Source organism: Oryctolagus cuniculus, chromosome 6 (genome assembly GCF_964237555.1).
Source record: "Oryctolagus cuniculus chromosome 6, mOryCun1.1, whole genome shotgun sequence".
NCBI lineage: Eukaryota > Metazoa > Chordata > Mammalia > Lagomorpha > Leporidae > Oryctolagus > Oryctolagus cuniculus.
The window spans coordinates 123,625,833-123,643,975 of NC_091437.1; the positions used below are offsets into that span (position 1 = coordinate 123,625,833).

The 18,143-nt window shown below is 45.2% G+C and overlaps 1 protein-coding gene across 5 annotated transcripts in view; it reads left to right on the top strand.

Moving 5' to 3' along the window:
- The window catches only part of MATN2 (matrilin 2), a 153,597-nt gene that overhangs the window by 105,053 nt on the left and 30,401 nt on the right, over window positions 1–18,143 (top strand). For 4 of the 5 annotated variants that reach the window (XM_070075336.1, XM_070075338.1, XM_070075335.1 and 1 more), the window contains exons 6-7: window positions 817–939; window positions 14,358–14,480. In XM_070075336.1, the coding sequence (XP_069931437.1) occupies window positions 817–939; window positions 14,358–14,480 (246 nt within the window). The remainder of the gene's footprint in view (window positions 1–816; window positions 940–14,357; window positions 14,481–18,143) is intronic. The other variant, XM_070075339.1, reaches the window with a different exon arrangement.

Consider the following 18,143-nt stretch of genomic DNA (forward strand, 5'->3'; position numbering starts at 1 on the left):
GGAGCAGCTTGGACTCGAACTTGTGCTCTCATGGGGGATTCCAGCGTGCCACCACACCTGCTCCTCTATCTTCTAATAGTCTGTTATTTGCATATTATTTTATTTTATTTTTATCCTTTCCTCTCCAACACCATCAGCATCCACAGATAAACTCCTTGAGGACTGAAATGGTTGATATTTTTTTAATCCCCAGCACCCAAAACAGGGCCTGGCACATAGTAGGTTCTCAGTAAATATTTGTGGGTTTAATAATAGCCTAATGTATTTTCTCATAAGTACTAAATGATTTACTCTTATTAAATGTTCATCTTGTTTCCCAGACATGTTTTTGTCATTGTAAATACTGCTGCTATGAAGACCTATTGCATAGAATTCCTTTCTTTTTCCCACATACTTCTTTGAGTCACATTTCCAGGGAGAACATTGTCAAATTGCCTGCCAAAAGGGTTTTGTCCCATTTATAATGTCACCCATGGTCGTAACTGTTTCCATGCTGCCTTGCCACCATTGGGTTTCATCTCATGTCTGTTTTCGCCAGTTTGTAGGTGTAGGTGTGCCTTGTGATCTTTTGCAGGTCTTTTAAATACAACCATAATGTGTTCTTTAGTTTAGCTTCTGGTATGAAGTATTTGATCTAGAATCCTGTCTTAATCTTTAGAGGGCAGAGGCCTTGGTTGCACATTTATCCATCCATACTCTTGTTGGGGAGGCAACCATCTTTATTGATAGTTGTTATAAGTATGCTTCCATTCTACCATTCTCCTTCCTTCTGTTTGCGATTGTGCTTAAATTCTGAATGTGTCTTATTCTCCACAGCTGTGGACTACTGTGCTTCGGAAAATCACGGCTGCGAACATGAGTGTGTAAATGCTGACAGCTCCTACGTTTGCCGATGTCGTGAAGGATTTGCTCTTAACCCAGATAAGAAGACGTGCACAAGTAAGCACACACACATCTGATACGGGGTGGTGGTCATGAACATCTAAGCAATGAAAGAGCATATGACTATGACACGGGGGCCTATGACTTCTGCTGATCTTCCATCAGGCTTGCTTTACTTGTCCTAAAATCATAGCACGCTCCACCTGAATACCACCATCATTCAAGGTGTCTGATGTGGGTCTCGCCAGGGGACTTCGTGCAGGTGTGTCCTCCCAGCATCCAGTGAGCGTGCTGACAATCAGATCCCCCTATGCCCTGCTGACTCAGCCCGACTCTGCCTTCTGTGTCAACAGGGCTTGGGGAATATTTTCCTTGAAGCTTTGTGGCTTGTGGGCCTCAGCTCTGACTCCACACAAATATCAGAAAACTGCTGAGCCAAAGAGAATTGAACATGGTTTCTTCTGGGTAGGGTAGAGATAGGTGGATGATTTGCAGAGAGCTGTTCATTTTTTGTTTGAGCTACTTAGTTCCCTTTGATTTTAACTATATACTTAAAGGTAAGAATTAATTTTAGCTCCCTAGATTGAAGACAAAAATCTATAAATTCAAGGTGATCACTAGTTTTGCCAAAGGGTTCCAATAGTATTCTTTTTCACATGAAGGCAAATCAGAATACTTAGGGTGTTATGTGATTATTATCCTCCCATAGGGAGGGTCTCCTGAAAGAAGTTTATTTTTTTAAAGTATTAGGTGCCAGTGTTTTAGGAAAGTAATATTTTAATGAATTTATCTTTAAAACAGACATCGATAAGATATGGGATTTTTTTTTTTTTTTTTTGACAGGCAGAGTAGATAGTGAGAGAGAGAGAGACAGAGACAGAGAGAAAGGTCTTCCTTTGCCGTTGGTTCACCCTCCAATGGCCACCACGGCCAGCGCACTGCGGCCGGCGCACCGTGCTGATCCGAAGGCAGGAGCCAGGTACTTCTCCTGGTCTCCCATGGGGTGCAGGGCCCAAGTGGGCCATCCTCCACTGCACTCCCTGGCCACAGCAGAGAGCTGGCCTGGAAGAGGGTCGACCGGGAAAGAATCCGATGCCCCGACTGGGACTAGAACCTGGTGTGCCGGCACTGCTAGGTGGAGGATTAGCCTATTGAGCTGCGGCGCTGGCCAGATATGGGATTTTAATTCATAAAATGTTCGTGTACCTAAAACCTTTATAAAATACATCCTTATGTAACCCAGGATACACCTGCACTTTTTAAAAAAACATCCCAGGGGTAGGAGCTTGGCAGTTAAGATGCCCATTGGGACACTCACATGCTTCATCAGAAGGCCTGGATTCAAATCCTAGCTCTGATCCCAGTTCCACATTCTGCACAACATCCTGGGAGGCAGCGGTGATGGCTCAAGTAGTTGGGCTTCTGCCATGCACATGAGAGACCTGGACTGACCTCCTGGTTCATGGCTTTGGTTTGATCCAGCCCCAGCCTTTGCAACCATCTAGGAGTGAAACAGCAGATGGGAGTTTGCTCTCTGTCTATACATCTGTCTGCCTCTCCAGTAAATAAATAATAACATCCCCCCACCTCCTTCAGTTCCCTACAATTCTTCAATCCCTACATAACAACCTGCTACAAACACCAGATCTGGAGGCAAGGGTGGCATAGGGAGCAATAAGAGATGCATTAAGCCAACAGCACTTTTCTGGAGGCCAACCATGAACCAGTAGAAATGAACAAGCCCCAGTCCTTCCTGGAGGAGAGGATACCTTGGCTGAGTGCTGAAGGCAGAGCTGTCATTCCCAGGACTCCAGGAGAAGGGAGGAGGTGCTAGGATGTGGTGCAGACAGGGTATTTGACATCTCCATGCCCAGCACGTGTCGGGCATCCACTTGTTGGTTTGCTTTGTTTATGGAAAGAATAAGTGAATACATGAATGGACTGTCCTGTTCTGTGTAGTCTCCCTTCCCTTCCAAACATTCTGAACCATAGACAGTGGCCAAGGCCACGGGGATGGCTGGGGAGCCGTGGTTGCTGGGCTGATGAGGCAGCCCCCCTGCCAAAGTGGGTCCCCATGTTGCCAGGGAGAAGGATGGCCTCTGTTTGTATCCTAGCTCTTCTGCTTTTCTTTGGATGACCTTTGGGCCAGTTGTTAATTTTTTAAACAATTTATTTATTTATTATTTGAAAGGCAGAGTTAGAAGGAGAGACAGAGATCTTCCATCTGACGGTTCACTCGCCAAGTGATGGCAATGGCCAGGGGCCTGGAACTGAGTCTGGGTCTCCCATGTGGGTGGCAGGGGCCCAGGCACTTGGGCCATCTTCCATTGCTTTCCCAGATGCATTAGCAGGGAGCTGGATCCAAAGTGCCGCAGCTAGGACTTGAACACAGCATTCATATGGGATGCTGGTGGCGCAGGCAGCAGCTTAACCTGCCGTACCACAACGCCAGCCCTGTAGGCAAATTATTTATGCTTTAGTTTCCTCAACTCTAATAGGACTGGAAATCCAGCCTACATCACAGCACTGTCTTGAAGATGAAATGAGATTATTCATAGAAACCATGGGAAGGGACTGGTGCTGTGGTGTAGCAGGTAAAGTCAGCGCGTGCAGTGCTGGCATCCCATATGGGCACCAGTTTGAGTCTCAGCTGCTCCACTTCCCATCCAGCTCTCTGCTATGGCCTGAGAAGGCAATAGAAGATGGCCCAAGTTCTTGGCTCCTGCACCAATGTGGGAGACCCAGAAGAAACTCCTGGCTTCAGATTGGCCCAGCTCTGGCTGTTGCAGCCATCTGAGAAGTGAACCAACAGGTGGAAGACCTCTCTCTCCCTCTCTCTCTGCCTCTGCTTCTCTGTAACTACCTTTCAAATAAATAAATAAATCTTTAAAAAAAAAGAAAATATATTCTAACTGTATATAAACTATCTTTAAAAAAAGAAAGACCATAGGAAATGGCTTGGTGCTGAATATGGCTTTGGATGGGGTGACACTGGCTCCAGAGACTTCAAATTGGTGTTATTGGGCATATACTTCACAACTGGGCTGTTTATACTTCAAGACTTCCACTGAAGTCAGTGCAGGACGCAGGCCACACCCACCCAGCTTAGCTCCGGCAGTGTGGAGTGAGAGGACCGAGGGCCCCCAGTGTGATGCTGATACAACCCTGGCAGGAGTTAGGGGGCGAGCAGCTGGACGAGAGCAGGTGGAGATGCCGCCTCGATGGGAGAGGCCTGCAGGAGCTCCCAAATCCTGCACACTCCCTCCTGCCTTCCCTGGCTGGGATCACCTGACTTCCAGCAAACTCCCAGCTGCAGTCCGCAGAGCTGCACTGTCTTCCCCACGTGGTGGCTCAGCTTGTCTCCCATCCAGCCATGAGGTCTCTTCACGGGGCCAGCAGCTCAGCTATGCTTGCCCTTCCAGAGTCAAGACTCAGAAGTGGGCTACCTGGATTTGCAGGCACAGCAGTCGTGGGCAGGAAATCGAATGAGGGGTCTTGGCAGGCAGAACCTCAGATACACTTCCCCTAGGAAAGCCCCCTTCCCACTGCACTTGGGAGCAGGCAGGAGCCAGGCCAGGAAGAGGTTTGCGAGAGAAAGGAGATGCTGGGAGCACTTGGGAAGCTGGAGAAAAGAAGACAAAAGCCTGCTTGTAAGAGTGGAGACTTCCCGGAGTGCTCTAGGTTTGTGGTAGGGACTGAGGAACAGGGACAGGGGGCTGTGGCTGCTCAGAGTCAAGGCAGCCATCCTGTTAGCAATTACTGAGGCATCCCATCAGCTTCTAGCCAAGTCAGCCTGGCTACTGCTATGGTGTCGAAAGATTTACAAAAAAGAATTTTTCCACTTCTTATAAACTTGGAAAAAATAAAACAAAATACAAGATATGTAGTTCTGGGGCCGGCACTCAGGTGTAGCAGGTAAAACTGCCACCTGTGATGCCTCGTACCATATGGATGCTGGTGCGAGAGCTGGCTGCTTCACTTCCCATCCAGCTCCCTGCTAGTGCATCTGGGAAAGCACTAGAAGATGGCCCAAGTGCTTGGGCCCCTGAACCCACATGGGAGATCTGGAAGAAGCTGCTGGCTCCTGGCTTCAGCCGGGCCCAATCCTAGCTATTGTGGACATCTGGGGAGTGAGCCAGTGGGTGGAAGACCTCTCTCTCTCTCTCTTTCTCTCTCTTTCCTTCTGTCTCTGTACCTCTGCCTTTCAAATAAATGAAATAAATCTAAAAAAAATAAGATATGTAGTTCCTTAATTTCCAATTTGTATTTTTTAAAAAGATTTATCTATTTACTTGAAAGAGTTAGAGAGAGAGAATCTTTTATCCACTGATTCACTTCCCAAATGGCTGCAACAGCCAGGAGCCAGGAACTTCTTCTGCATCTCCCAAATGAGTACAGGGTTCCAAGCAGTTGCGCCATCTTCTACTGCCTTCCCAGGTGCTTTAGAAGGGAGCTGAATCAGAAATGGAATAGCCAAGACTCAAACCAGCGCCCATATTTGATGCTGGCACTGCCACACCAGTTTCTATTTTTAACCAAAAATGTATTTGAAAGCTTGTGATTTATAAGTGTAAAATTATTGTCCAAAAAGGGTAGTCTAGTCACTGTAATATACCAAGCCTGGCTAATGTATTGTGTGTTTTTTTTTTTAAGGATTTATTTATTTATTTGAAAGGCAGAGCTACAGAGAGGGAGAGGCAGAGGCAGAGAGAGGTCTTCCATGTACTGGTTCACTCCCCAGATGGCTGCAATAGCTGGTACTGTGCCAATCCAAAGCCAGGAGCCAGGAGCTTCTTCCAGGTCCCTCATGTAGGTGCAGGGGCCCAAGCACTTGGGCCATCTTCTTCTGCTTTCCCAGGCCATAGCAAAGAGCTGGATCAGAAGTGGAGTAGCTGGGACTCGAATCAGCCATATGGAATGCTGGCACTGCAGGCGGTGGCCTCACCTGCACCACAGCGCACCTGCACCTCACCTGCACCTCACCACAGCGCTGGCTCCACTAATTTACTGTTAATTCACAATGTACATAAGTTAAATTTTATGTTCCTAAACAGTTAATATAATTTAAAATATTTGAATAGTGTTCACAAAACACTTTTTATAACAAGTCCCATCCAAATCTATCTGCATATTCTCTTGAGTGGAGAAGTGTGGAAACACATAAGACCAATCAATTTATAAAATACTGGCAAGGCTTTTTTACTGTGGCAAAATATGCATACTATAAAATTTACCCCTGCAGCCATTTTCTCAGAGTACAATTCTGTGGCATCAGGGGCATTCATACTGTTGGGTAACATCACTACCATCCATCTCTAGAACTTTCCAGCATCCAAAATGAACCTCTGCACCCATTAAGCACTATCTCCCCCTTCCCTGACTCCTCAGTTCTTGGCGACCATGGTTTCATATCCTCTCTTTATTAATTTCAGTCTTCTAGGTACATCCTAGAAGTGGAATCATACTGTATTTTCCCTTTTGTGACTGGCTTTTTCACTTAGCATGATGTCTCCCGAGTTCAGCCATGCTGTGGCAACTGTTAGAATTTGCTTCCTTTTTAAAGGCTGAACAATAATCCCTTGATTATATCTACCACATTTGGTTTCTGCGTGGATACACTGGTTACTCTTGCCTTTCTGCAGGTGTGAATAATGCTGCCATGAACTTGGGTATATAAGTATCTGAGTCCCTGCTTTCAATTCTTTGGGGAACATAATAGAAGTAGAATTGCTGAATTGTAGCATGGCAAGACTTTTTGAGGTTAATTTAAAACTCTTACTCTTTTTTGAAAAAAAAAAAAAGAAGTATTTATTTATTTATTTATTTGAAAGGCAGAATTAGAGAGAGAGAGAGAGACAGAGACTGAGAGACAGAGAGTGAGAGAGGTCTCCCATCTGCTGGTTCACTCCCCACATGGCTGCAATGGCTGGAACTGGGCTGATTCAAAGCCAGAAGCCTGGAGCTTCTTCCAGATCTCCCCCACGGGTACAGGGGCCCAAGCACTTGGGACATCTTCCACTGCTTTCCTGGGTGCATTAGCAGGGGACTGGATTGGAATTAGAGCAGCTGGGACTTGAACTGGCACCCATATGGGATGCTGGTGCTGCGGGCAGCAGCTTTACCCACTAAGGCAGCCACAGTGCCAGCCCCAGAACCCTTACTCTTAGCCCAAGTGTGGGAAAGGACACTCTGAGCTGTGCATGGTCTTTTCACAAGAAAGGTAAGTAGAGAACTTCAGTCCATTGGAGGGGATTTGTGTCTTTGGTATCAAGGAGACTGGATTTCAGGTCTGATGCTTGGTCATCTGATACAGAAATGATGGATAAAGGCTACTGGGGACACCATATTTTGCCTGTTGCCATTTACTGTTTACTGTCTTGAGGTCATTACAAGCATTGATTTTCAGACTCCATTGATAACTAGGTTGACATTTCCACTTTATTTTTCAAGTGGGAGGTTTTTGCACAGAGTGAGGCACTGAATGAATATTTATTTGGTCCTCATATTAAAAGGGAAACACAAGGCTGGATTGTTGCATAGTGGATTAAACTGTCTATAACACTGGAATACAATTTGGGTGCCAGTTCATGTCCAGGCTGCTCCACTCTGGTCCAGTTCCTTGCAGTGTGCCTGGGAAAGCAGTGGAGGATGGCCCGAGTACTTGGGGTCCTGCACCCCCTTAGGAGACCAGGATGCAGCTCCTGGCTCCTGGCTTCAGCCTCGCCCAGCCCCAGCTGTTGTGGCCATTTGGGGAGTGAACCAGTGTATGGAAGGTCACTCTCTGTCTCACCCTCTCTTTCTGTAACTCTTCCTTTCAAATACATAAATAAAATCTTTTTTTTTTAAAGAAAGGAAACACAGAGGGAAATAATTTTATACTAAATCAGCAACAGGAGAACTAGAAGATGCCGATTGTCAGACTTTCTGGCCAAGACATATGCATCTTGCTGAGCCCCACTGCTGCCCTACAGCCTGCAATATGGGGGGACTTTTACAAATCTGCAGAAAACAGAATTAAAGGACCAATTTATTTTGGTGGGAAAAACATTTTAAATCCATGCATAATTTCTTTATATTACGCATTTTCCATGACCTTTTTGAAGATTTCCTGTAGATACAGATTTCAAAACCTTTTGTATCAAAATAAATGTATCTCTTTTTTAAGATTTAGAGTGCTTGCATTTTGAATTTATCTATGAATTCCATTTTCCATGAGCTTTTTGAAGTTCCCTCATATGCCACTTGCTTTTTGAGGGCTGTTGTGTATGAATCAAAGACTCTTGGCTGGAGGAGGCCTTGAAGTTCAACCTAGTTCTCGGCCAGCTGTTCATCCTACGATGTCCCCAAGGTGCCATCATCCAACCTGCCCTTTAATTCACCCCCTGCCTGCTCTCTCACTGCACTGCATGGCAGTTCATTCCCCTTCGTGCAGCTCTGACTCTTGGAAAGTGATTCCCTAGACTGAGCTGCTATCTCTCTCTTTGCATTTAGAGCTCAATGGAACAAACTGAACTTCTTGCATTGTTTGTGGTCACTAAGAATGAGTCATATCAGACTCACTTTTTTCACTTCATAGATTAGCCAGGCGTGGAAAATGTGGTCGCAACTATCTAGACTTTAATAGGCATTGGACCAATTTGCTAGAGAGAGCTCCTTGCCTTGCAGGCCCAATGGAGAAATGTGTGCTGAATAAAAGAATGATTGAATGGGTTTGTAATTGGCTCAGTGTCTGTACCCAGAGCATTCGGATCACTGAGCTGAGGTCCTCCTAGGAGGATTTTAAGTATCCTCGTGGGGGAAGCTTTAAGGCAGTGCCTGAGAGCTATCTTCCATTCTTCATGACTCCGTGGAGTGTTTTTGTTTTCTTTCTTTCTTCCTTTCTTTCTTTCTTTCTTTTTTTTTTTTGTTGTACACTGTTTATACATAGAGGCCCTCACAAAACATTCCATTAAGAGTAATATCAGTAAGCATTTGTTCATTAAACAAATGTTTGTGAAGCATCGATCTACTATGTGCCAGATGTAATGGGAGACATGGAGTTTACCGCAGTAAATAAAACAAAAACTCTCCGTTCTTGAAGCTTACACTTCATTGAAATGGGGTAAGAGAAGATTACAGGTCTCGACAAGGAAGTCACATGAGGTCAAAGACCTTAAGGAGGTGAGATCAAGAGATCTTTGAGGTAGAGGGAACAGTGCTCAAGTGCAAAGGCCCTGAGACAGGAACAGTGAGCAATCTCAGGGAAGCCTCTATGACTAGGATGCAGTGAGAGACTGTGATGGAGGCACTGTGGTCCCTAGGACATGCAACCCGCCTTGTCCACAGTCATCCATTTGGTTCCCCTCTCTCCAAATTTCAGTAATAGCTGTCAGCTTGTAGTTACTCCTCTATACTCACTTTGCTACCTGTATTTTGTTTTGGAATGTAGACATCTGAAACTACTCAAATATATACTTCTCAGTAATGTTCCCCATTATTTTCTTCCCCAAATCTCTGCCCCCCAACCCTGCTCCTTCTTCGATATTATTTCTGCTATTTTCCGTGGCAACTGATTTCACAATTATGAATGTGTATATTTATTTTTGATACTTTTTCTGATCACAAAAGACATACAGTTCCATTGTAAAGAACTGGTTCATTAGAAGTGTTTAAGATAATCTGTGAGTACATCACCCAGAGATAACCATTGTGAGTATCAATTTTGCTACATTTTTCTCCAGACTTTTAAAAAATGTATGCATATTGATATATTTGTATACAGTTGAAATCATACAGTATAACATTAAGTCATGAGGTTTTTTGGCATATCCTTTATATGTTAACAAAAACATTAATGTCTGAATAATGTTCTATCACATGTATATGTCAAAATTTGAACAAAGAGTCAGAAATAGAGGAACAGTCCCATACATACAAGAAGAAATGATTTTTCTTTCCTTTTTATAAAAATGTATTTTACTATTTAAAATTGCTTTTAATGCCTTTTAAAAAAAGATGTATTTATTTATTTTGACAGTCAGGGTGACAAAGAAAGACAAAGGGAGAGAGCAGTCTTCCTTCTACTGATTCACTCTCCAAATGACCTCAATGGCCAGGGGTGGGCCAAGCTAAAGCCAGGAGCCTAGAACTCCGTCCTGGTCTCCGATATGGATGACAGGGGCCCAAGCACTTGGGCCATCTTCTGCTGCTTTTCCAGGCACATCAGCAGGGAACTGGATCAGAAGCAGAGCCAAAATGATTTTTAATAAACATGCCAACACAATTCAATGAGGAAAGGTCAATATCTTAGTCAAATAATGCTGCAACAGTTGGATTTCCATGGGACAAACAATGGAAATTGACCCTTAACTCACACCATATTTAAAAATGCACTTGAAATAGATTTTAAACTTAAATGTCAGAGTAAAAACTATGAACATTCTAGAAGAAAATATGGGCGCTCTTAATAATCCTGGGTTTGGCAAAGGTGTCCTAAGTAGGACAGGAGAAAATACAAAGTTTAAAAATCAAAACTCAATAAATTGAACTTCATTAAAATTAAAATACTTGTTCTTCAAAAGATATCATTTACCCACTACACCACAGTGCTGGTGTAGCAGGTAAAGCCTCTGCCTGCATTGCTGATATCCCATAAGAGCACCAGTCCGAGTCCTGACTGCTTCACTTCCAATCCAGCTCCCTGCTAATGCACCTGAGAAAAAAGCAGAAGATGGCCTAAGTGCTTGGACCCCTCACTCATGTGGGGAGACCTGGAAGAAGCTCCTGGCTCCTGGCTTTGGTCTGGCCCAGCCTTGACCATTTTGGCCATTTGAGGAGAAAACCAACAGATGGAAGATCTGTCTCTCTCCCTTTCTCTCTGTAACTCTGCCTTTCAAATTATTTTTTTTTAAATATTTTTTTAAAAAAAATATACCATTACTAAAATGAAAAAACAAACCACAGACTGGGAGACAATATTTGTAAAGCATTATATCCAACAAAGGACCTGTACTTAGAATATATGTATAAGGAATCTTTTTTTTAAGTCAATAAGAGAGAAATGGACAGAGAGAGAGCTTCCATCTGCTGCTTCGGGCTCCAAAGGCCTGCAACAGCCAGGACCAGGCTAGACTGAAGCCAGGAGGCTGGAACTCAATCTTTAGCTCCCCTGTGAGTGGCAGGGACCCAAGTACTTGAGACATCACCTGCTGTCTCCCAGGGTGTGCATTGGTGTGAAGCAGAGCTGGGACCCAAGAGCACTCTCATATGGGATGGCTATTTCCTAAGTGGTATCTGAACCGCTGCAACAATGATCACCACTAAAAAGAGATAAACAACGCAATAAAAATGAACTAAAGATTTGCCAAAGAATATATGGAGATAGGAAATGGGCATAGGAAAATACATCTGACAACATTAGTCATTAGAAGAATGCAAAGTGAAACCATAATGACATAACGATTACACGTCCACCAGGATGGCTAAAATTACCAACTGATGAGGCTGTGGAACAAATGGAATTCTCATAAGCTTCAGTGAGACTGTTTAAGAAGTTAAGCATACATTTACCTTATGACTCAACCATTTTACCTCTAGCTACTTAAGAGAGATGAAAGCATATGACCGCTCAAAAATTTGTCCATAAATGTTCATAGCTGCCTTATTTACACTAGCCCCAATCCAGAAACATCTCAAATGCCCAGCAGCAGGTGAGTAGATAAACAAATTGTAGTAGAATCATATAATGAAATACTATTCTGCATTAAAAAGCAGCAGACTAGGGGGGGTTGTTGTGACTAGAGGGTTAAGCCACTGCTGGTGATATACCCATCTCATCTCAGAGTGCCACTCCAAGTCCCGGTTCTTCCACTTCCAGTCCAGCTTCCTGCTAATGCATTCTGGGAGATAGCAGATGTGACCAAAGTGCTTGGAACCCTGCAACCCCTGTAAGAAACCTAAAACCTGCATGGAGTTTCTGGCATCTGGCTTTAGTCTGGTCCAGCCCTGGCTGTTGTGGGCATTTGTTAAATGAAGCAGCAGATGGAAGATTTCTCTACCTGCCTCTCTCTATTGCTGTGCCTTTCAAGTAAAACAAATAAGCATGTTCAAAAAGGAAGATAGAAGTCAAAAGCCACATGTGGCTATTGGACACTTGAGATGCTGCCAGTGTAACTGAGGAATTGAATTCTTAATTTAATTTTAATCAGTCTTAGTATTTTAAGTAGCCACATCAGGTAGCATGGTTCTAGATTGAAGGAAGCAGGGTGATACAAAAACAAAATACAATCCTTGATCCTGGACAAGATCCTTCTTGGTTGGTGGAAAATGTTGTAAAGAACATTATTAGATCGACTGACGGATTACAGTTTGGGTAATCGATTATTAAAAGTGTATCAGTGGGGGACAGCCCTGTGGCGCCATAGGTTAATCCTCTACCTGCGGTACCAGCATCCCATATGGGTGCTGGTTCTAGTCCCAGCTGTCCCTCTTCTGATCCAGCTCTCTGCTGTGGCCTGGGAAAGCAGTAGAAGATGGTCCAAGTGCTTGGGCCCCTATGCTCACATGGGAGACCAGGAGGAAGCACCTGGCTCCTGGCTTCAGATTGCCATAGCTCCAGCTGTTGTGGCCATCTGGGGAGTGAACCAATTCTCTCTGTCTCTCCCTCTCACTGTCTGTAACTCTGCTTTTCAAATAAATAAATAAAATTTTTAAAAAAAGTAGATCAATGTAAATTTATGATGTGTATAACTACATTGTGGTTATGTAACAGAATTGTGGTTATGTAACAGAATGCCTCCCCTCCGGTTTTTTTTTTTTTTTTTTTTTTTTTTTTTAGAGAATATCCTTTCCCTTAGGAAGCTCACCATGTATTTAAGGGACAAAAATGAAGACATAGATAATTTGCTCTCAAATAATTGAGAGATGACTGAATAATCAAGAAAATGCAATTAGGTGAATTTGAGTAAACAGCATATAGGTGTTTCTTGTACTGTCATTATATTTGCAATTTTTTCTAAGTTTGAGATAGTTTCCAAATGACAGTTCTTTTCAGTGCCTCTTTATGTGATTATGGTTAATGCAGTTATGTTTTTTTTTTTAAAGAGTCCTGGTCTTTTAAAGCTACATTATGAAACATGGATAAGATGACATAATGTCTGGGGTTTGCGTTAAAGTACTATGGGACGAGAATCTGGAGGGTGGGGTACAGAAGAGAGAAGAACAGCCGTGGATTGACTCCCTTGAATCTACATGTGAATTTGCTGTACTGCTCTGTCCGCTTTTATGTGTTTAAGATTTCCATGACTTTAGACTGGGCAAATTGGCATCTTCTCATTGTTTTTCCTTTCGAGTATTGTATGCTTTTCCCTTTTTTTGGTATGTTTCCTTATGGAGGCCAAAACCTCTTATCATTATAAAAATTATATACATAATACAAATATGTTCCTTAATACAAACTGGGCCTGGCACTGTGGCATACCAGGTAAAGCTGCTACCTGTGGTGCCAACATCCCATCTGGGTATTGGTTCATGTCCTGGCTGCTCTACTTCCAATCTAGCTCCCTGCTAATGTGCCTGGGAAAACAGTGGAGAATGGCCCAAGTCCTTGGGCCCCTGCACCCATGTGGGAGACTCAGATGAAACTCCTGGCTCGTGGCTTTGGTCTGGCCCAGCCCTGGCTGTTGCAGCCATCTGGGGAGTGAACTAGCAGATGGAAGATCTCTCTGTCTCTGTCTCCCTCTAAAAAAAAAAAAAAAAAAAAAAAACCTTATCAAAACAGACTTCTTAAAAGCCACTTAAATGTCAAATAATTTAACCAATGTGTCCAATTTCCACTATAGCAAAATAAGTCACTCAGACCCTCCATTAGGACAGTCTCTTTCCATACTGAAAAATACAGAAGCAAAATTCCATTATAAGTTCCTTGAAACCCGCTTTTTTTCCTGAATATCTTGGTTTAGTGTATCCTCAAAATCATATCCTTCTCTGATGGAAATCTTGAGTTGAAAGCTCCGATTCTGTGCACTTGCCTTCAGGGAGGTGGCGGGGGTGGGGTTGGATCTGAGTGTTTATTTCTCCCAGAGTATGATTCTTCATCCTACTGTTTGGCTCCACGCTTGAGGAGTTGAGGTGGTTTGGAGTTTGACTTCGGGAATGTTTTTATTTGCATCCATTCCATTAAACACTAAACGCTCTCTTCCCAGCCTGTAATCTGGCAAACAACAGCCAGTGTGTATGAACCAAGACAAGGAAAGCATGTTCACAAATTAATTTGTTGCAAAACATTTTGTAATGTGTCTAAAAAGGTCTGGGTCCTAGGGCGTTGGCCGTATCCCTAAGCCTGGGAACAGCTCTATTGAGAGAGCTCTTCATGTCAGAAGTCTCGGGGGTCCTGAGATCTCACCTGGTTAGGAAAAAGCAAGACTGGGAGTCCCTTGGTGCTCCTGTGCTAGCTTTCTCGTCCTGTTCAGCAGTCCCACGCTTTTCCTTCTTTGCAGAGATAGACTACTGCACCTCGCTTAATCACGGCTGTCAGCACGAGTGTGTCAACACAGACCACTCCTACACCTGCCGCTGCCTGAGGGGCTTCACCCTGAATCCAGACAAGAAGACGTGCCGCCGTGAGTCTCGCTGGGTGCTGGGGAGGCCTTGTCCCACTAAGCACTCCTCCACCTACTCGTCCTTTCCTTGCAAACCACAGCCAAGACGGACTCAGCATTTGGGTCTCCCAGCATCACACTGCCCTTTTCTATTGCTTTTGGCTCACTCGAGCCTCCTCCGGGCTTGCTTTCTGTTGTATTACAGCCTATTATGAGAATGAGTTTTCAAGAGTGAATCCCCTGGATCTGACCAGAGTCACTGAGCAAAGGCAGGGCCCACCCACACTTGACACTCCCACCTTTTGGAAATGATGATGCACTCTTCCTTAGCCCACAGTGTGTGTTTAGGATTTGGAGGCAGAAGAGGCTGAGCCCATAGACAGGAGGCAAAAGAGGGTGATTGTTTCCATCCTTCGAGATCAGACACTCAGTGGCTGCCAGGAGGTGGGACATCACAGCTCTGTCCTCTTTGGTTGGAAGGAAGAAGGAAGATGAGACTCTGGGGGTACCCCAGCACATTCAAGGGTGCTGGGTGTCAGCCGGAGGATAGTGAGGATGTTCTGGGTAGCCCACATGCCTGCATCTGGCACACAAGAGGCCTGACCGGGACCCAGAGCACAGACCCCAAAGGGGGAGGCCCACAGGACAGAGGTGTTGGCCTGCTTCTCCTTGCTCCATCCCCAACAGCTCAAAGAGTGCTTGGTGTGCATCAGTGCAGCAGGATGTGTGCTGAATGGACGAATGGGGGAGTAAGTGAATCTCTCTGAGATGTAGCATCTGGAGAAATTGCAACTGTTACTTGAGTACTTCCATCTCCTTAGAAAGGTGGCCTGTTAGCAGGCAAGCTGTGGATTTTGTGAATTTAGACATGCCGGATTGTTTGTGCTCTCCTGACGATATCCATCAGAACTCTCCAGAGCTTCTATTTAGGGCTGTATCCCCCACGTGCTCCGTCACCCACTTCTTCCCGGCAGTGTGTACAGCAGGGGTCAGCATGCAGGACTGCGTTTTCAGAGGTCGCACTGTACTTGCTTTTTGAAAAGCCCAGTGGGCTGTACAGCCGGGTCCAGACAGGTGACACTGTTTACAGCACAGACTGACATACATGCTCATTCTAGTAAGTGCTGACCCTTGTGTGTTGGCACATGGCTGCATGGCCTCTATTTCGCAACTGAGCTTCTCCTAGAAGAGATATTTCCCACCGCCTTGCCTGCATATAAACCCTGGAAACACACAGGCATTGAATGGGAATTTTAATTGAGAGCAATCACAATATGAAAAGAATTAAAGAATTACATGGAATAGTTTCCGTGAGACCACACATGCCTCAGGGTGTGGGAGGGCTGGCTCTTCTGGCCTGGTCACTCCTCTCTCTGCTATTTACACCTCTTTCTAGGGGTGAGTATGTCAGGGGCGGATCACACCAGGGAAAATCACTCGCAGGAGGACTCATTTGTGGCCCCAGAGCCATTTCGTGGAGGGGATAATTAGGTCTGGTTCAACTCAGACACTCATTCGGGTTGCAAGCTTCATCGTGTGTTAACTGGGGAGTGGGGCTGAGATGGGGGTGGGGGTAAGTTAGGCATGTGGCCATGCGTAGAGGAGATCTGCCTGAAGCTCTGCATGTCCTACCAATCATCTGAGGCCCCCCTGGCCCTCGGGCACTCCCTCCCTGCACACCCTGCCTGCTTGGAACTAGAGAAGCGTGGAGGCAATGCTCGGTCCATCATCTAGGGAGGAGGGGGGCTGAGCACACCAGAGAGAGTAGAGAGGAAGCAGCCATCTGGGAGTGGTTTGGCCACCACAAATTGGCTCGCACTGATGGGACCGCTGCAGGCCCGGACGCCGGGCAGGGTCCCTAACACTCACTCATGGAGAGTCAGTGGTCATGGCTGCATGTCCTCTCTAGCCAGGTGCCCCACGTTTGCATCCAAGCAAAATGGAACTTGTTCCCCGAAGCCAGTGTCCTCGCCAGCCCTCCTCCCAGCGCCTTGCCGGACTGCCACATTTTCCATTGTCTTTGCTGTGAGCCCCGCCCTGCTCCCTGAGGTCAGCCTCCCAGAGCTGCCGCTGACTCGAAGCTCGCGATGGATGCTTATGGCAGACAGCTGTACACGGAAGTGAGTGCTCACGGCCTCTCCAGAGCCTTCCATGGAAGAGGGAAGGAAGAAATGGGGTTTCAAATCTGGAAGTTGTTATCAGGAGTCTGAGGTCTCTGTAGTGATCCGAGCCTCACAAATCTTGAGCTCAGGGTAGAGCTGTTTGCATTTAGTGTGAGGTTGGTAGATGATGGATGTGGGCTATTTTCAAATCTAATAAGAAATCTATTTTTCAAAGGAATTTGATGTCATCCAATTAAACTGAAAATTAAAAAATTCAATCCAGAATCCTGCAGAAGAAACGGCTCTTGGCTAGGATTTGGCCTTTCTCCCCATCTGGGCAGTTACTCTGCCTGGAGAGTGTTGTCGTGGGTTTAAGGCATGAGTTATTGTGGCTGTGATGCCAAGCACAGAATCCGGGGCTGGCCTGGCTGCCTAGGAGGGGCCCCAGGGCAGCATCCCACGCGGGACTGACCCCATTAGCTTGAGCAGAAGCTTGAGAAATGCAGTTATCATTCTTGATGTTGCTTTTGGACTGCCCTGAATGGCGAGAAACACACACACACAAAAAAACCTGAAACTCGTGGTCTAGTGAGAGAAACAGGTATCGAAGCATCCCTCAAACCAAAAATGCTTCGAAACCACCGATGGTGATGAGTGCTGTGAAAGAGAGGCCAGGCCCTGTAGAAAAAACTGAGCTCAGCCCAGAGGTCCCGGAGGGTGAGGCAGTGCTATCGGGCTGCCCGTGGAGGGAGGTAGAAGTTAGCCAGGGCCAGGGGAGCCAGTGAAGCAAGAGCGGGATCTGTGTCAGGTCATCAGCTGATTTGTATATGTGAGCTTCCTCAGATAATTTTTGGGGGTAAATAAAAATGCGACCATTCTGTTACTTTATGGTTTCCAATCTTTCCCCTTGGATTAGTTATGATGCTTTATGGTCACAGAAAACAGAAAATCCAATTAAAGTCACAAGGACGTTTACTTTTTACCTAACAAGGTCAGAGATGGTTGGTCCCAGGGTTGACTCAGTGACTCAGTGATGCTTTTGAGAACCCAGACTCTTTCTGTCCTACTTTGGCAAAGCATGTTGACTTTTATCCTCAGGCTTGTCACCTCATGGCTACAAAACAGCTGCTGCAGCACCATGCATCATATCTTTATACTACTCTTCTCAAAGGCAGAAGAGAAAGAGGACAGAAAGTCATATCTATCTCTTCAGACACCTTTGTCTTTTCAAGAAGGAAGGTTTTTCTTTGGGGACCCCAGTAAACTTTATGCTTTCATAGCAAGAACTAGGGCACATCCCCACCCTTAGACCAACCTCTTACAAAAGGGAACATGGTTGCCAGACTGACTTAGATCAGCCATGATTCATGCCTTGGAGGTTGTGGGATAATGGTTGTTGGCAAGACAACCAGCAGTGTCTGCCACGTCCCCAGGAAAAGAACAATGGTGTGCAGTCAAACGGATCCAGCCCGGCCAGTGATGTCAGTAATGGCCTTTCCCCCGACACCAGTCTCACAAAGGCCCTCCACAAGCTCATCTGATTTGCTTTTACTAGCCCGCTATGTGTGTGTGGTTAGAACTT